Below are 19,306 nucleotides of genomic sequence, written 5' to 3'. Positions count from 1 at the left end.
CTAAATATTGGGGTGCCTGTGTCCTTCGATTACTGGCTTTCCCAGGGTATATGCCCGAGAGTGGCATTTCCGGATCCTCTGTAGCTCTAGATTTTAGGTGTTTAGGAAGCTCCACACTATTCTCCAGAGTAGCTGTTCGCAATTTACCTTCCCACCATCAGCTGGGCTAGATTTTTCCACGCCTCCTCCAGCATTCCTTTTTGTTAGACTTGGTGATGAAGGTCATTCTGAATGATGAGAGATGACTCCTCTATGTCCAGTTGATTTGCATTGCCGGAATATCCGATTCCCAAAAAGGGCCTTCGGTGTTTTCCATTATACACCACGGAAAAATCCGAACGCCCCTTTGGTCCAACCGAGTCACTGGTGCTATTTAGCAGCTTTTCGCGTGCTTTAATGTGCCAGTAAAACCTACCTGTTGTAATGCATTCGCTGCAGTTCCGCCTTGTTTTCACGTGTTTTTCCGATCACCTGCCCCAAGACATCGAGCGAGGTCAGGTGTCATTTACAACACTGCACGCCATGTAATTTGCATTGTCCCTGAAGGCCGGTTTTCAGGTTGTTGTTACGGGAAGCGGCCACAAGGCGGCAGGATTTCTCTAAGCCCCACTCGTGTACCTGGGGCGACCAGGACCTCTGGGGAAGTCCTCTTCCTGCTTGGAAATTAGGTGGCCTGTGCCTGTGTAAACACCCTAGGGCTAGTGTCTGAGTCCTCCCCCGCTTAACCTTCATGCAGCGGACAAACTCTAAGCTGTGCAAAACGGGATATGGGGGTGTTGTCTTCCCCCGGTGGGGAGACCTTAAGGAAAGAGGCTGCAGGTGGGAATCACACCATCAGGACATGTGGAGATTAGGTGACGTTTCAAACACCTTCCCGCCCAGAGGTCCTACCGTCCTTTGGGCGTCCCAGGCATGTTTATTTGTCGGTTAGGTCCCCTGCCCCTGGAGATTTAGGCACCTGGAGTGGGGATCGGGCAGCACATCTCCAGGGGGGCTGCATTCGCTGCAACATCCTCACCAGGTCCCTCAGCAACACGAAAGTCCCGCCCCGAGACCCAAGCCTGCTCTGGCTGCAGGGCTGTGACACCTGGTTTGGTCTCCGCCGCTGAGTGAAGTTAGTGACAATTCCTACCTCCCTTTTGTTTTTTATTTTCCTAATGGGATATAGCAGATTTGCCATGTTGTGTTCCTTCCTGGTGAACTCCTACTTGTTTCTCTTACGTACAGAATTTGCATATTTTTGTTCAGATTACTACCAGGCTTACATATACTTTTTCGTCTATTACCATGCGTTGAGTCAAGTTCTATGTGCGAAAAGTGGCTATTTATTCCTTAATCATTTTCTGTATATAAGGGTATGTATGCCAGTGTCAAACCACAGGTCGATGCCTCTCCCGCTGCCTTTCCCCACGGGTAGTCATACGTTTGCTTTCTAAATCTGTGACTGTGTTTCTGTTATGGAAGTTGGTTTATTTGTATTAATTTTTAGATTCTGCCTATAAGTGATATCATATGATATTTCACTCTCCTTGACGTTTGTCATCCAGTATGACTCGACCTAGGTCCATCCGAGTGTTCCAAATAGACGCGTTTCCTTCACTTCCTGGCTGAGTAATATTCCATTGTTCATATAGACCGCAACTTCCTTATCCATTCTTCTTTACCAGGACAGTTAGTTTGCTTGCAAGTCTACGCTCTTGAAAAGATGGCTGCACGAAATATAGGGGTGCGGGTGTCCTTCGATTACTGGCTTTCCCAGGATATACGCCACAGAGTGGAATTTCCGGATCCTCTGTAGCTCTAGAGTTTAGATGTTTAGGAAGCTCCAAAGTGTTCCCCAGAGTGGCTGTAAGCAATTTACCTTCCCACCGTCAGCTGGGCAGGGTTAGCTTTTCTTTCCACACCCCCTCCAGCATTTCTTGCTGTAACAGTTGGTGATGATGGTCATTCTGAATGGTGAGACACGATTACTCTCTGTTGAGTTGATTTGCATTACGGGAAGATTAGGTTGGCCAAAAAGGGCCTTCGGTGTTTTCCGTAATACACCAGGTGAGAACCCGAACCCCCTTTTCTCCAACCCAGGCACTGGTGCTATTAGCAGCTTCTGATATGCTTTAACGTGCCAGTAACACATACCTGATGATAGGCGTTTCCTGCAATTCTGCCTTGTTTTCGCATCCTTTTCCAAAACTTACCCCGAAGGTATTTAGCAATGGAAGGTGTCATTTACAGCCCTGCAGACCCTGTGAATTGCAGCGCCCCTGAGCACCTGTTTTCAGGTTGTTGTTACAGGAAGCGGCCACAAGGCGGCAGGATTTCTTTAAGCCCCAAACGGGTCCCTGGGGCTACGTCAGCCTTTGGAAATGTCCTGTCCCTGCTGGGAAATTAGATGGCCTGTGCCTGTGCAAACACCCTAGGGCTTGTGTCTGAGTCCTCCCCCAGTTAAGCTTCGTCCAGGGAACAAATTCCAACCTGGAAACCGGGTTTTGAGGGTATTTTCTTCCGCAGGCAGTGAGACCTTAAGGAAAGAGGCTCGAGGTGGGAACCACACCTTCGGTAAATGTGGAGATTAAGTTACTTTTCAAACATCTTCCCGCCCAGAGGTTCTACCATCCTTTGGGTGTCCCAGGCAAGTTTACTTCTACGTTGGTTCCGCAGCCCCTGGAAACCTCGGCACCTGGAGTGGGGATCAGGCAGCACATCTCCAATGGGGCTGCATTAGGTCAACATCCTCACCAGGTCCCTCAGTCCCAGGAAAGCGCAGCCTTGAGATCCAAGCCGGCTCTCGCTGCAGGGAAGTGACACCTGGTTGGGTCTCTGCCGCTGAATAAAGTTAGTAAAATTCCCACGCACCCACCCACCACGTTTTGTTTTTTATTTTCATAATGGGATACAGCAGGTTTGCAATGTTGTGTTCCTTTCTGGTGAACTCTTATTTGCTTCCCTTATACAGCGACTTTTCTGTACTTTGTGCTGATTACTGCCAACCTTACATATTCTTTTTCATCTGTTACAGTGTGTTGGGTCAAGTTCTATGTGCTAAAAGTAGGTCTTTATTCATTAATCATTTTCTGTACGTAAGGGTATGTACGCCAGTCTCAAACTCCAGATTGATGCCTCTCCCTCTGGCTCTCCCAACTGGTAGCCATACGTTTCCTTCCAAATTTGTGACTGTGTTTCTGTTAAGGAAGTTGGTTCATATGTATTATCTTTTAGATTTTTTCTGTAAGTGAAAGTGTATGGTATTTCCCTTTCTTTGACGTTTGTCGTCCACTATGACTCTACCTAGGACCATCCTAGTGCTGCAAATGGGCTCACTTCCTTCATTTCATGGCTGGGTAATATTCTGTTGTTCATATGTAGCCCAACTTCTTTATGCATTCTTCTTTCCCAGGACAATTAGTTTGCTTGCAAGTCTATGCTCTTGAAAAGAGGGCTCTACTAAATATTGGGGTGCCTGTGTCCTTCGATTACTGGCTTTCCCAGGGTATATGCCCGAGAGTGGCATTTCCGGATCCTCTGTAGCTCTAGATTTTAGGTGTTTAGGAAGCTCCACACTATTCTCCAGAGTAGCTGTTCGCAATTTACCTTCCCACCATCAGCTGGGCTAGATTTTTCCACGCCTCCTCCAGCATTCCTTTTTGTTAGACTTGGTGATGAAGGTCATTCTGAATGATGAGAGATGACTCCTCTATGTCCAGTTGATTTGCATTGCCGGAATATCCGATTCCCAAAAAGGGCCTTCGGTGTTTTCCATTATACACCACGGAAAAATCCGAACGCCCCTTTGGTCCAACCGAGTCACTGGTGCTATTTAGCAGCTTTTCGCGTGCTTTAATGTGCCAGTAAAACCTACCTGTTGTAATGCATTCGCTGCAGTTCCGCCTTGTTTTCACGTGTTTTTCCGATCACCTGCCCCAAGACATCGAGCGAGGTCAGGTGTCATTTACAACACTGCACGCCATGTAATTTGCATTGTCCCTGAAGGCCGGTTTTCAGGTTGTTGTTACGGGAAGCGGCCACAAGGCGGCAGGATTTCTCTAAGCCCCACTCGTGTACCTGGGGCGACCAGGACCTCTGGGGAAGTCCTCTTCCTGCTTGGAAATTAGGTGGCCTGTGCCTGTGTAAACACCCTAGGGCTAGTGTCTGAGTCCTCCCCCGCTTAACCTTCATGCAGCGGACAAACTCTAAGCTGTGCAAAACGGGATATGGGGGTGTTGTCTTCCCCCGGTGGGGAGACCTTAAGGAAAGAGGCTGCAGGTGGGAATCACACCATCAGGACATGTGGAGATTAGGTGACGTTTCAAACATCTTCCCGCCCAGAGTTTCTACCATCCTTTGCGTGTCCCAGGCATGTTTACTTGTACGTTGGGTCCCCAGCCCCTGGAGATTTAGGCACCTGGAGTGCGGATCAGGCAGCACATCTGCAATGGGGCTGCATTAGGTGCACATCGTCACCAGGTCTCTCAGTCCCCCGAAAGTGCAGCTTTGATACCCAAGCCCCCTCTGGCTGCAGGGTTGTGACAGTATGTTGGGTCTCCGACACTGGACAAATTTCCTAACAATTCCCCACCTCTTTTTTTTAGTTTATGTTTGTAATGGAATAAAGCACATTTTCAATGTTGTGTTTCTTTCTGGTTAACCCCCACCTGATTCCCTTATGCAGAGACATTTATATATTCTTCTTTTGATTTCTACCAATCTTACATATTCCTTGTCGTGTATTGCAGGATATTGAGTTCTGTGTGCTATACAGTAGGTCCTTACTGAATACCTATTTTCTGTATGTAAGGGTGTATCGTAATTTAAACTTTCTAATTTATGTTTCCCACTCAACCTTTCACCTTTGATAGCCATAAGTTTTTTCCCTAAATCTGTGACTCTGTTTCATGTTAATTTGTATCAATTTTTGATTCCACTTAGAAGTGACTTTATATGATAGTCTCAGTGTGACTTATGTCACTTTTTATGATCGTGTCTATGTTCATCCATGCTTTTGCAAAAAGTGTCATTACAGTATACTTTTGACTCTGTTTTTCTCAGTTTACTTAAATACTATAATGACACTGTAAGTAATTATTATCAACTCAATCAACCACAGATGCTCAAATTAGCATTTTGGTATAGTTTTGTTGTTGTTTAAGCATCATCTAAGAAAATGAAAATTTTCAGGAAGAAAGGAGATGATTAGGACATAAAGTATAGTTATTCCCTCCGTAATGAGCAGGATTCTGTGAGGCTCCTTGGCACAAAAGTATTTCTGTGTCCCCTGTTTCTTGCTTGTAGGAAGTAGTTTTCATTCAGACTCCATGACCTTCCCTGAGTTCCAAAGGCAGGTTCAAACAGTTGCTAATTAGACATGGAGGCAAGGGAGGAGCAGTCAAGAAACAATAGTGAAGGGCTTCCCTGACGGCGCAGTGGTTGAGAGTCCGCCTGCCGATGCAGGGGACACGGGTTCGTGCCCCGATCCGCGAAGATTCCACATGCCGCGGAGCGGCTGGGCCCGTGAGCCATGGCCGCTGAGCCTGCGCGTCCGGAGCCTGTGCTCCGCAACGGGAGAGGCCACAGCAGTGAGAGGCCCGCGTACCACAAAAAAATAAAAAGAAAAAAAAGAACCTGCCTGCCAGTGCAGGGGACAGGGGTTCGAGCCCTTGTTCAGGAAGATCCCACATGTCGGGGAGCAACTAAGCTGGGGTGCCACAACTACTGAGCCCTCGTGCTGCAACTACTGAAGCCCAGGCGCTTAGAGCCCATGCACCGCAGTAAGATAAGCCACCGCAATGAGAAGCCCGCGCACGGTGACGAAGAGCAGCCCCTGCTCGCTGCAATTAGAGAAAGCCCGTGCTGCAGCAATGAAGACCCTACGCAGTCAAAAATAAATAAAATAAAATAGCTTTTTTTAAAGAAAGATACAATAGTGAAGCCTGGGGGCAGGGTCCTGGTTCCCCTCAAGGGATACGTATAATATCTTTGAGCTGTTTTGCAGATGCTAAAATCCGCGCCAGGTGAAAGAAGTTGACTGCATGCTGCCCATAAACACATAGACCCTAGACCGGTAGGAACCAGAAGGTTGATGATGCTGACTCCCAAATACCTCACCACCAACCAATCAGAAGAACGTACACGTGTTGACCACGCCCTCCTCTTTGAAGCATTACTGTAAAACTCCTTTCCATCCCCTCTGGGTAGGGACACACGGTGGTTTTGTTTTGTTTTGTTTTGCGGTACGTGGGCCTCTCACTGTGTGGCCTCTCCCGTTGCGGTGCACAGGCTCCGGACGCGCAGGCTCAGCGGCCATGGCTCAGGAGCCCAGCAGCTCCGCGGTATGTGGGATCTTCCCGGATCGGGCCACGAACACCGTGTCTCCTGCATCAGCAGGCGGACTCTCAACCGCTGCGCCACCAGGGAAGCCCCCGGGACACACGGTTTTGAGGGCCTTAACCTTCTGTGGCCCCCTTTACCTGGCAAGGCAATAACTATCCTTTTCTACTTCACACAAAACTCTGTCTCCGACATTCAATTCGGTACTGATGTACAGAGGTGGAATTTTGGCTACAGTAAAACCACGAACTACCCAGGGAAGAGGGCTCTATGGGCAGTACACCTGAGACCATGTGGGCTGTTAGTGTCCTAATAGATGGAGAAATTCAACCCCACCAAACCTGAGTTAATCAATCAAGGCCGGCCAGTGCCAGAGATGAGGACTTGCCCCAGAAGAGAACGAGGTAGTAGAAAGAAAACCAAGGAATTCTCTTCCTCACTGGTTAGTGCTGCGTCCAGCAGGAATAGGTGGGGCACAGAATTGTGCAAGAGGCAGGGGCACACTGTGGTTTGCTGCTGATTGAGTGCATGAGCTTAGGTGTGTTATTTAAACTCTCTGAGCCTGTTTCCTTTTCTTAAAAACCGGATTAATGATACCTATCTTGCAATCTTATGAGATTTCTTTAAAGTTCATTTAAGGTGTCTGGTACACAGCAGCTTTTTAATAAATGGTAGTGTACTAGTCGTGTTTCTGGATTACAAGTAATCTCTGAGAAATCATCTCTGGTTCAGTTTGGCAAAACGGAATTTATTGGCAAGCTGTCTGATAGCAAAAGAACCGATGTGAAGTTTTGAGAAGCAGGCAGGAAGATAGGCAGCCCCAGCTGAGATTTTCCACAGGTAGGGTTTGAATGGAGCACTGCCATTGTCACCACTGGCCACCGAGCAGCTGCTAGTGGCATGAATTCTAAGCTGTCAGTTTCTTTGTGCCACTCCTGACTTTGGTCCTGGGAAGAGCACCTGATTGGCTTAGGTTCTGTGCCTGTTCTACCTCTTTGGAGTCAGGAGAGCCAGGGAGGGCCACTTGGGCTTCCTAGTGGAGTGTGATCTCACACTGTGACAGATCTGTCAAACATAGAGTGAGGTTTCCACTAGACGACAGCGCCAAAGTAACGAACCTCTACTACAGATGTGACTGTTATGTGGTTCTCTGGAAGCCAACTCTATGCAACTCAGTGGAATAGCTTTATAGCTGAAAGGGAGCTTGTAGCCCCTCATTAGAAAATTTGGGCAACCAAGGTCCCAAGATACGACTTATACTAGATTACAGAGAAAGTGAAGAGTATTCAGGTCTAGAACTTTGGTCTCCTAATTGTCATTTCAGTTCTCCTCACTGCATTCTTTCCCATCTGTAAAATGGGTATGATAATAATGCTTACTGCCTGGAGCCCTCCTACAACTTGCTTGGATTTTAAGTCAAGCATCGCTTTCTTAGGAGAGCCTTCTGTCTCCAACTTACCTTCTCCCCAAAGCTGTTCTTTCTCCTATTTCTGTATTGACTGCCTATTTCTGTATTGCTTTCACTACCCACCCTGCCATCTAAGGTAGAAAGTTTGGAGCCATCATCATTGTTTCCTTCACTCTTAGTCTCACTTTCAGAATTGACAGAACTTGGTGATTGTTGCTAACCTTACTGGTGTCTCACCTGTATCCTTTTAGCACTCACTTTTTCTTTTCATGTTCACCCAAACCCTTCTTATTGGAAGCACCAGGGTCTCTTTGCCTGAGAGATTTCTCCCGCTGTTGGTGCTCACTCAGCCCACTTACAGGGCAGGCCAGATGTGCCAGGGAGTTAAAATCCCTATGAGCAGTCCTCAACCAAAGCCTGATGGAAGTTGATGGATATATTTTGGGTAGGACAACTCTGAAGCATGCTGTATGCTGTCTTCCAGAGGTGTCCAATGAGTCTGAGACACAATTGCCCACAGTGGTAATCTAGTCATTAATGTAACTGAAATCGTTTCCATCTCTTTTCCATCCCCTACTGATGCTTTCTTGGTTCATCTCTCCAACAGACTTGTTGCACTCAAATGCTTGTCTCCAGGTCTGCTTCTAGATGTAGTCAAGTAAAACAGTGACTAATTAGATATTGGGATAAAGGGAAGAACTGAGAATGGCTACGATATTTTTTCCTATGTTTGACTGGCTATATGGAGGTATCATGAATTATAAATATAAAGGAGACAATATGTATTTAACATTTTAGATATTAGATAATTGCCATTGAGGTGCTGGCAGAACCGCCCAGTTGGATGTGTTCAGTAGACAGCTGAAAATATGGAATTGGAGTCCAGGAGAGAAGTAGAAACAGGAGCTGAGGATCTAGGAGTTATCATTATCAGTGTATGCAGGTGGGTGCTAAAGCCAGGAAAATGGTTAAGATGGCCAAAATGCTTATCTACAAAGGAAAGAAGAGGGAGAATGGATATTGAGTACAGAGTGGTAGCCTCTATAACAAACACTAAATATCATTCATATCTTCTCTCCTAAAACAGCTTGCCTCAGCAAGGAGTAATTTCTTTTTTTCTTTTCTTTTCTTTTTTTTTGGCCATGCTGCACGGCTTAGGCGTATGGGATCTAAGTTTACCAACCAGGGATGAACCTGGGCCCTTGGCATTGAGAATGCGGAGTCTTAACCACTGGACCGCCAGGGAACTCCCATTAATTTCTAATTAGTATCTAAATCCACAGTGCCTGGGCAGTAAACTTTCAAGAAATGTAGAATTAAGTTTTATCCACGCTATACAGAGTTATTGCAAAGCAAGGATCAGAACTTAGATCTCTGTGCTCAGTTCTGAAGACAATGGTTTTCAGTGTCTCTTAAAAAAGTATGATATCAACCCCCACCCCCCACCCATTCTAATTTGCTTCAACAGGGAGGTGTGTTTCCCATTTGAGGAGATAGAAGATAGTGTGTTTTCTAAACATTGCCAGTTAGCTTAGTTACTTAGAGCAGGATGCCGGTGATACCACAGTCTTTGACCCCATCTCTTACATGGCATTTGAACTGAGGGAGAGATTATAAAGCAGTAATTAAGACTAAAGGCTTTGACTTGAGGGCTGCAGCTATCTGTCCTTGGTGAGACCTTGGGGGGGGGGGTGTTTAACCTCTCAGGGCCTCAACCAAGAAGTAGAAATACTCGGAATCCTTCCTATAGTTAGGGTTAAAGTGAGATAGTGCCCGGAAAGTGCTGAGATTCCTCAGCCTAGCAGCATCAAGAACTGGTGAAACTTTACTTTTTGTAGTGTGCTTTAAGCAAACGATAGCTTTACGATAGCAAACGCCTTTCAAGTATTCTATAAGATCACATTGCAACCCCTGACACTTTCATTCCCCTAGAACGGTCCCTCATTCCCCGCTGCCCCAAAGCACTACGCGCCTTACGACAGTGTACGACGCCGAGCCTGACTGGTCCGCACGGCGCGGGCCAATCGCGCGGCGCCCGACCGATGACGTAGGCCGCGCTCGTGCATGCGCAGAGCTGGGAGACCTTGGCGAGGCGGCGGAGACGCTTAGTGGAGGTGAAAGCTTTTGGCGGAAAGGAAAGTCCAGCGGCAAGATGCAGAGCTGGAGTCGTGTGTACTGTTCTTTGGCTAAGGTGAGGGCCGACTGGGTGGGGTCGTGCTGAGCCAGAGGCACAGGGAGGTCCGCTGACGGGGTCCGGGACGCAGCCTAGGTGGTGGGGGTGGGAGAGGCTGGCGGCCAGGCCGGGACCAGCTGCGGCTCCACCCCTGAACCGGCTCAGCCCGGGCAGCGGTTCGGAGGCAGAGGCCTGGGCGGTGGAGAGGCCCCGCCGGTTGTATGACGGCCAGCAGTCACACACAGTTCCCTCCCAAGCCTGGGCCGTGGGGCCTGGCGGTCGCACGTAGGCCTTGCCCCCTTGGCGGAGGAAGTATGAGTCTACCTTGCCCCATATGGTCGACTCTTTTTCATAACTTTTGCTTATCCTCGGCCCGGCCCTGAGTGGCCTTTCTGTAGTGGACAGGTAACCTTGGGCCACCGCTTGAAAGACCCAGACCGAGTCAGCCCTAACACGTAGCCGTAGGAATTCCTCGAAGGTCCCGTAAGTGTTTGCAGTTTTAAGCTAGTGTGCATTGACTTCCCTCTTAGAAGCTCATATTTTTAATTGTAACAGGTTATTCTCAGGAAAGCTTTCCTTTTTCATTTATGTACCGAATACAGCCGAAGTGTATTTATGTGGGATCGTGCCTGGATACAATATTGATGCAGACCTTAAAAATAATACAGTAGTCAGACTCCTTTGTTTCAAAGATGAGTAGCTTATGTTTTCCGAAGTTAATGTAACATGCTAGGAGTTGTACTTTTAGTGAAAGGCAGAGCTGGGACTAAAACTCAGGACTGATACTTATTCTGCTGTTCTTTGGACCGCTGTCCTGACCTCAGGTGCAAGAATTGCCTTGAAATAGACAACGTTACTAGCTCAGTGTAGGTTTTGTCTCTGCTTCCCATTTGCCTTCTGTGATAGGAGCTATTTGCTTTGTTCCTTTGTGCCTCACTGTTCTTAGGAAATAGTAGCCATCCACATTTAGAGGTTGTTGTGGAGATTATGATGCAGTTTGTAAAACCGTAGTAGCTCTTGAATATGAGTACATTACTTGGTGCATTTTTCTAAGGTATTTTGTCTCATTTTCTATTCCTGTTGGACGGTTCAGGTACATCTTCATAGGTTGTACATGGATCACGTGTAAAAGGGTTGCATAATGAAATTATCCAAGTACTTAAGCTAGAACTTTGAACACTTTAGTTATGACATTAAAATGATCCCTGGCACCAAAAGTTAGCCATGTTTCCTGAAAATTTAATAAAACTTACACCATTGAGTAACATGTTTTAGTTAGGTTAAATATGAAATGGGATGTTGACTGTTCATAATGAAAAGTGTGGTAAGCTGACTGTTTTTACAGAAGAGGAGAAATTGATGTGTAACCTCTGTGGCAATGGAAGATACATTAATAATCATTGCTTGATACATTTGCCTTAACTCATTGTTTTCAAGGATGTTCAGGAGTTCTATATTTTGAAATCATTTTACATAATAGGAACATTTTCTTTTCTTTGTTTCAGAGAGGCCATTTCAGTCGAATATCTCATGGTCTGCAAGGAGTTTCTGCAGTGCCACTGAGAACTTATGCAGATCAACCAAGTAAGTACTTAGTAAAACAGGTTTTCCTCATATTACCTCATATTTCCTTTGTGTTTAAATGTAAAAGCAAGTGAATGGTAGAGTAACTAATAATAAAGTAATCGGTCATAGAATTCATTTGTTCATATGTTTATTCACTTAAATGTTTATTGAGCATCTAGTGTGTTCTGGGTGGTGAATGAGGCAAAGCTCTACTGTTATGGAACTTATAGTCTGGTGGTAAAAGACAAACAGTACACAAGTAACAGGGAAATATTTTGGGAGGTCTTTGAAAACGAAAGCTGGTAATTGGGAGGTAAGGAGGCTATTTTAGATAGGGCGTCAGGGCTTTTCTGTGTAAGGGCCTGAGTAAAGTGAGGGAGTGAGGAGTTTGTTTCAGGCAGAGGGAAACAGCAGTGAGAAGGGTCTGAGGTGAGAATTCAGTTGTGAGGTTTAAGGAATTGCAAGAAGGCTGGTGTGGGTAGAGCAGAGACCCATAGAGTGTAAAAGCAGAGAGTTAGGCAGGGATCAGATATGGAGGGTTTTATAAGCCAGGCCAGGATTTTACTCCCAAGTGTGAGGGGAAACCACTGAAGGGTGTTGGGCAGAGGAGCGATTTTATATGTTTACACTTAAAAAGTTAGGCACTTCCACTGCAGGGACCATGGGTTTTGATCCCTGGTAGGGGAACTAAGATCCTGCCTGCTGTGCTGTGTGGTCAAAAAAAAAAAACCCAAAAAACTTAATTCTGTCCACTGGGTAAGATTGAGTGTGTTAGTCGCTTAACATGGTTTAGAATTGTGAGAAATCTTTTTCCATGCTGAATGAAAATCTTGGTGGGCTTATCAAAAGCACGTTTTAAAGACTAGAAGAATGTACCCTGAAAGGAAGCTATGGACTGAATACTTTTTTCTTTATACTTTTCTATATTTTTGAAGTTTCTGTAAAGGATATGTACTTTATCTTTTAAAGTATTTAAAACAGGGAGTTAATGGGTTTATAGTAAGATACTTTGGCCTCCCATTACCAAGACTGTTGAGTATTTGAAATTGTCTTGTTTTTTTTTTTTTTTTTTTGCGGTACGCGGGCCTCTCACTGTTGTGACCTCTCCTGTTGCGGAGCACAGGCTCCAGACGCACAGGCTCAGTGGCCATGGCTCACGGGCGCAGCTGCTCCGCGGCATGTGGGATCTTCCCGGACCGGGGCACGAACCCGTGTCCCCTGCATCGGCAGGCGGACTCTCAACCACTGCGCCACCAGGGAAGCCCCTCTTTGTCTCTTTTGTTAAATGGGGTTATTACTTATTCTTCTCAGCTCAACAGGAGAAATATTAGATTTTCACTTCCAGAGCATGCAAGTAAGGACTTTCCATGGCTCATTCTGCGCCTTTGGTATTACATATTCAAGGAGGATTTATTCAGTACCTTCTATTTGCCAGGCAGTCCCTGGGCAGGAACTTAGATTGTAATGTTACGGGGATAACTGAGCACTCATGAATCCAATAATTTAGTGATCCCTTGACATCAAGTAAATTATAAATCCTTTAGTACCTATGTAGATTCCGTGCATAAAGTCTTTGGTTGCATGAAGTAAGAAGTGTTTTATGTACATATTTATATTTGTCTGAGGTGTTTATTTAATGTCTGTACTTTCCTCAAGAGTGCACACTTCATTAGGGCAAGGACTGATTTGTGACTGTTCGGCACCAAAAATGGTACAGTAGGTACTCAGTGCATATTTATTGAATAAACTCTGGGGCCATGTCTGTTTTAGTTATGCTCCATCACAAGCATCCAGTATGATGCCTGGTACACAGTGAGTACCCAGCAGCAACAGTGATATTAACTGATGCATTGATGGCTTACTCTGTCTCAGGTACAGTCTTTAATCCTTGTGGCTCTCCTAACAGGTGTGTGCTGCTTGTGTCTCTCCTACCAGGTGTGTGCTGCTATTTTCCCCATTTAGTGAATGCAGGAGCTGAGTCGAGAGAGCTTAGCTAGGAAATGACAGAGCTGGGGAAATTCTTCTGACTCTAGAGCTTACGCTCTTTATCCTTGTTCTGTTTGGCTTGCCTCGTTACATGAGTATTGCTTGACCAACTTGAGGAGTTGAAGCGTATTATGATACAGTCCCTGTTACAGCATCTGGGCGGTGTTTGAATATGAACCAAATTCATCAAGATTTGAAAAGTATTGTGTGTTGTTGATATGACCTGTTTCGTGACCGGAATAGACTTACAGCCCTTCATCAGTCACATTTGCTACGTTAATTTATTCATTCGTTATTTCAACAGATATGGAGTATCTACTGTGTCCCAGTTATTGGACTAGTTGCTGGGATACAACAGTGAACAGGACAGACAAGATGCAGCTGTATAGTTTACAGTCCACTGGGGAATATAAACATCCAACAAATAATTGTGATAAGGACTCCACTGAGTCCCGGTGCTCCCAACTGAGCATTGGGAGTTATGATATCTGTATATGGATCAGGAATGGCCACAGTTATTTTCTAAGGAAATGATGATATCTGAAAAGGGTTGGGGTGGGAGTGGGTATGGGAGGAGGTGTTCCAGGTAGAAAGACCTGTATGTGGGAATATTTTGATGCGAGAAGGAGCATAGTGCATTTGAGGAGCCCGAAAAGGGCCAGTGTGGCTGAAATGTGTTGACGGTTGACTTCTCCAGGTTACAGAAGACCCTAACTCTTTATTTTAAGGGCAATTGGAGGTCATTGAAGTATTTTAAGCAGGGACGTGATATAATCAGATTTGTTTTTAAAGCTCGTTTTGGTTGCAGATCAGAGTTTTTATTGTAATAACTTTTTCTCTCGTTAGACTGTAAGAACCAGGGCTCTGTCGTTCATTGGTAGCCCAAGAGCTTAGAATTGTGTCTGTAATGTGAAATACTTGCTGTCAGTATTTATTTCTAGGTAGATGGGCCAGAATGTATGTGGGTGGACCAGCCCAATTCTGTGCGTGTAAGGTACCAGTAATTCATTATTGCTGAAGCTTAAACTGCATGATCTTGGTTGATAAGCAGAATGTGGTGGAAGATGAGGCTGGAGAAATAGCTATCTAAGAGATTTAGATGTGTATATAGGAACTTGGATTTTATCTACCAAGAGGCAGGGAAACCAACGAGGAGCAAGAGAATAAAGTCCTAGTTGGGTTTTGGCAGGAGGTAACACTGTGGTAGCTGAGGAGGGTGGGGATGGGGACTGGAGGCTGCAGGACCAAAATTGGGAGAAGGATCTGAGAAGGGAAGAAACATGTGTTGAGTGCCGAGTGTGCACCTGGCATTCTCCCAGGATCTTGACATACCTTATCTCTCACCTCTCTACCCTGGGATGTAGATATTGCTGTCACTGTTATGCCTATGTTGCATCGAAGCCCAGAGAGATTAAATAATTTTCCCAAGAATTTAAGAGATGGTAGAGCTCATATTTGAACTCAGGTTTGTTTAACTTCAAATCCTTTCTTCTTTTACTGTGTTTCTCTTTCGTTATGGATTAGAGGGTTGTAGGGTTATCATCAGAAAGTAAAAGTATTAGAATTCAAGATTTTCTTTGAAGCTGAACTGTTTAGGGTGATCACAGGTAGAGGATGTGACTATGGAAATAGACTGAAGATTAAGGCTATTGATTATTTTATTGTAGTTTTTGTTTTGTTTTTTTTTTGGCTGCACCATGCAACATGTGGGATCTTAGTTCTCCGACCAGGGATTGAACCAGGGCCCCCTGCAGTGGAAGTGCAGAGTCTTAACCACTGGACCGCCAGGGAAGTCCCAGGCTATTGATGATTTTAAAACAGACCCCCCCACCCCCATCAACAAAACAACAAGTAAACATTACAACAAGTAGCTCTTATACTCATTTAGTGAAATTGGTAATTAATAATTACTGCCTTACATTTCTTTTCCTATTCCTTTTTTTGTTTGTTTTAAAAATAATCTTGATTTATCTACATTTTGATATGTGCCTATTTCCCCTAACTATAACATAAGGTTTTTGAAGGTAGTGATGATTTCCTCATAGGGTAGGCATTCATGAAATTTGATTTCATTCTGATAATGAAGAGCTTCGTGTCATTTTAGTTGGAGTTCCTGATTGACCTGCAGATTATGGGATCATCTGAGTGTTTGAGAGGCATAATGGTGTAGGAGCATAGGCTTCAGAATCTAAAGAATATGGCTTGAATCCTGGCTGGATCAGTTACTAATTGTGCAACCTTATATAGGTTGTTTAGTTACCCTCAAGCCTTATTTTCTCCCTGTTAAATGGCAATAATAACTGTGTAACAGAGATGTGCCGAGGCTTAAATAAGACAACAGGAAGCATTTAGCTCACTAACTGGCATGTAAATTATCCAAGTGGCAGATAATATTGCCAACTGACTTCTTAAAACATGTGTTGTAATTTGTTGATGATTGCAGTTGGTTTGTAACCGGACACCTTTATTTCAGTGGTAGCCTTGATAATGTGGTATCCTTAGTTTCTTCATAATGATATAATAAGTAACATTTGTAGAGTAACTTGTAGAGCACTTTTTCCTGCTTTTTCTTTCGGTTCATTTAATGGCGTTGACTAATTAAGTCAGTCACCTCTTATTGTACCCCAGTATTTCTTAAAGTATCAACCTGATAGCTTTCTCCTGGTATTTTACTGCCACCTGAAATGAAGATTGCTATCCAGCTGTCTTTTGCCGTTTTGGCTTAGTCATCGTTCTCTTATGCTATCAATTTGTATATCCTTTTCAGTTTTTCTTTTTCACTTTTAAAGGCTGATGCTAGTTTTGTAAAATTATATATTAAGTGTTCCCTAAATTAATGTATTTGGTTTAACTACTTTTCTATATCCTGATTTTTAAAACTGCTTTAAAATTGAGAAATGCTTCTTGACAAGGAGATGGTGAGTCAGAATCAGGTGTTGTAAACTGCCACTTACAAGCAGCCTTTGGTAAAGGTGAAAGCTAGCTGGTTGGTTTTTCCAGTATTTTATTATGAAAAATTTCAAACATTTAGAAAAGTTGCAAGAATTTTACAGTGAATACCCATGGATTCTTCACATTTTACTATACTTACATTATCACATATCTGTTCATCCATATACGTATCCATTCATTCTTCTTACTTTTCTGATGCGTTTCAAGGTGAATTGCAGACATTGGTGTACTTCCCCTAAATAATAGCTTATTTTTGAAGCTTTGCATTGGATATACCCTCCTATACTTTCAGTTGACAAATCTTCAGATGAAGACTTCTTTTTCCCTTCATCTTTGTGCTTCCTAGCACTTTAGTGGGATTCTGATGGAATGGTGCACTTAGTATCTTCAGTGCAAGGCGAACTGTTTTTTGGTGTTTTCTACAGTTTTTAAAAAGACCTAAGATGACACAGTAAATTGGGAAATAAAATGCAAGTATTTTGGCTTTTTTGTGTTTAAATTTAATCAACAAACATGTATATTATAACCAAAAAATTGTTTAAAAAATCAGCAAAGAAACATGTGGAGCTTGTATTTAGATTCCTGTGAAATTAAAAATTAGGACCCAAACTAAGGGATATTGTTTAGGTCCTGATTTGGTTCAAGATTTGAAAATAGAAATACATTTTATTACATACTTAATTCTGAACATGAATGAGTGAACCAAGCATTGTGGCCAAAAAGCATAAATGGATCAGTAGAAATTGAAGCAATACTTTTATCATGTATTGGACCAGCTATATTTTTTTCATGTATTGAGTAATCCTAATTATCATCTGACATAACCAAGGAGAATCAGTACTATGATTTATTCAGTAGGACGATCCTTAGCTTTTGTGGATAACTGGGTTGGCTAACTTGTTAGTTGTCAAATAACATAGAGGTTATTTGATTCTGTTCAGGCCAGCAAAGGGCTTTTTTTTTTTTTTTTTTTTTAAATTAATTCATTTATTTATTTATTTATTTTGGCTGTGTAGGGTCTTCGTTTCTGTGCGAGGGCTTTCTCTAGTTGCGGCGAGCGGGGGCCACTCTTCATCGCCGTGCACGGGCCTCTCACTGTCGTGGCCTCTCTTGTTGCGGAGCACAGGCTCCAGACACACAGGCTCAGTAGTTGTGGCTCACGGGCCCAGTCGCTCCGTAGCATGTGGGATCTTCCCAGACCAGGGCTCGAACCCGTGTCCCCTGCATTGGCAGGCAGATTCTCAACCACTGCGCCACCAGGGAAGCCCCCAGCAAAGGTCTTTTGAATGATACTACACTCCCATCCCCTAGGAGGTGTGGGTTTTGTGGGGGAGGGATGATAAGAAATTAAAATTGCTGTCTTTGTAGGTCAGAATATAGTTACTATACAGTGAATACTTACTATGTATGTTCCAGGTACTATGCTAAGCTATTTGCATACATTATTTATTCTGTATTACAGCCCTATGAGGTAGATTTTCTTGTACTGTTTATTTTGCAGATGAGTAAACTGAGGCTGAAGCAGGTTAAATTACTCATCTAAGGTCAGATAGCTAGTTATTATAAAGCTTGATTATTGCCCTTGGGGATAGGTGAAACGGAGGAATGGAGTAGTTTGAATAATGGAAATACCACTGGAAGGAGAGACAGAAAACTTAATTTTGTCTCTGCCACACGATTGCTAGATGACCTTGGGCAAGTTAATTGACCTCTCTGAACCCAGTGTTTTTTATCTGTGATATATCGGATATATGCCATCCTCACCTTCGTCCTAGGAAGTTCTGGGTAAAACATGGTAATATATGTGAAAGTGTGTTAAAAACTGCTAAATGCTAGGTTGCAATGACAGTTGGGGGGTGGAGAAGGGAGACTGTCTCTAACTCTTAACAGTTATTGTTGCTTTATTTGATGTTGGATTGAGGAGAATGGGAATAATTGGACTTAATTTTACATTTGTATCATAATTATTATATTCCTCAGGCTACTGATGAAAGTTAATTTTCAGTTACTTATCTTTATATGATAAATGTCCAGAATAGTTCATTGAGTTCTGTTTAGCCTGTTATCTTAAACTATACAAAATGTATCATTATTCAAATAAAGTTCAAAACGTATTTGCCGTGCATTATAGGGAAGCAGAGTTTTCCCCCTGATATCTTAGAAGTTAAGTACCTGAAAAGGATATAATCAGTCTTAAATTTATTGAGAGAACTAAAGTATTATACAAAATTATCTTATTTAATCCAAACATCAATCATTTAAGACAGTGTTATTGTTCCTATATGACAGAAAAATGAGGTCACTTAGTCACACAACTAATAAGTGACAGGAGCTGAGATATGAAGCCAGGTATGTCAGATTCCAAAGCTCAGGCTGTTTCCTTCATACAGATGTGTTAGTAAATGCCTGTCTGTTATGAAACTATGGAATTTAGCAAGGTCAGTGGGTCCAAAACTCAGTTATATTTTGGTATGCTGTAATGAATAAATAGAAAACAAAATTTAAAAATCTGTGCCATTTTCAGTTATGTCAAAGAACATCAGGTACCTAGGAATGAATAGTACTGTGTAGAAAATGCTGATTATTTGTACTTTCTTGGAGGTGTAAAATGTAAGTTTTTTTTTAAATGTACTGTTTTTGGTCAGTATTAAGCAATTTATTGTTTTGTGTCAATTTGCTTTTATTGTAGTTGATGCTGATGTAACAGTGATAGGTTCTGGTCCTGGAGGATATGTTGCTGCTATTAAAGCTGCCCAGTTAGGCTTCAAGGTAAGGTTTAGGCTCAGACTAGGTGTTGATTCCTTTTCATTTGGCAAGAGTTGATCACATTCACAAAATACTTTGCAGGTAATTAATAATGGTAACTAATTTCTTAATTCTATAAATTATATTTAGGCCTG

General features: G+C 43.4%; 1 protein-coding gene across 3 annotated transcripts in view; it reads left to right on the top strand.

Annotated features, from left to right (window-relative positions):
- The first annotated feature begins 9,857 nt into the window (after positions 1–9,857).
- Positions 9,858–19,306, top strand: part of DLD (dihydrolipoamide dehydrogenase) — a 31,688-nt gene continuing 22,239 nt past the window's right edge. For 2 of the 3 annotated variants that reach the window (XM_065883695.1, XM_065883696.1), the window contains exons 1-3: positions 9,882–9,920; positions 11,408–11,486; positions 19,096–19,175. In XM_065883695.1, coding sequence (XP_065739767.1) covers positions 9,882–9,920; positions 11,408–11,486; positions 19,096–19,175 — 198 coding nt within the window. Of the gene's footprint in view, positions 9,921–11,407; positions 11,487–19,095; positions 19,176–19,306 lie in introns of all 3 variants that reach the window. The other variant, XM_065883697.1, reaches the window with a different exon arrangement.

This window comes from Phocoena phocoena, chromosome 9 (genome assembly GCF_963924675.1).
Source record: "Phocoena phocoena chromosome 9, mPhoPho1.1, whole genome shotgun sequence".
NCBI lineage: Eukaryota > Metazoa > Chordata > Mammalia > Artiodactyla > Phocoenidae > Phocoena > Phocoena phocoena.
This window is presented reverse-complemented; position numbering and strand designations above follow the sequence as displayed.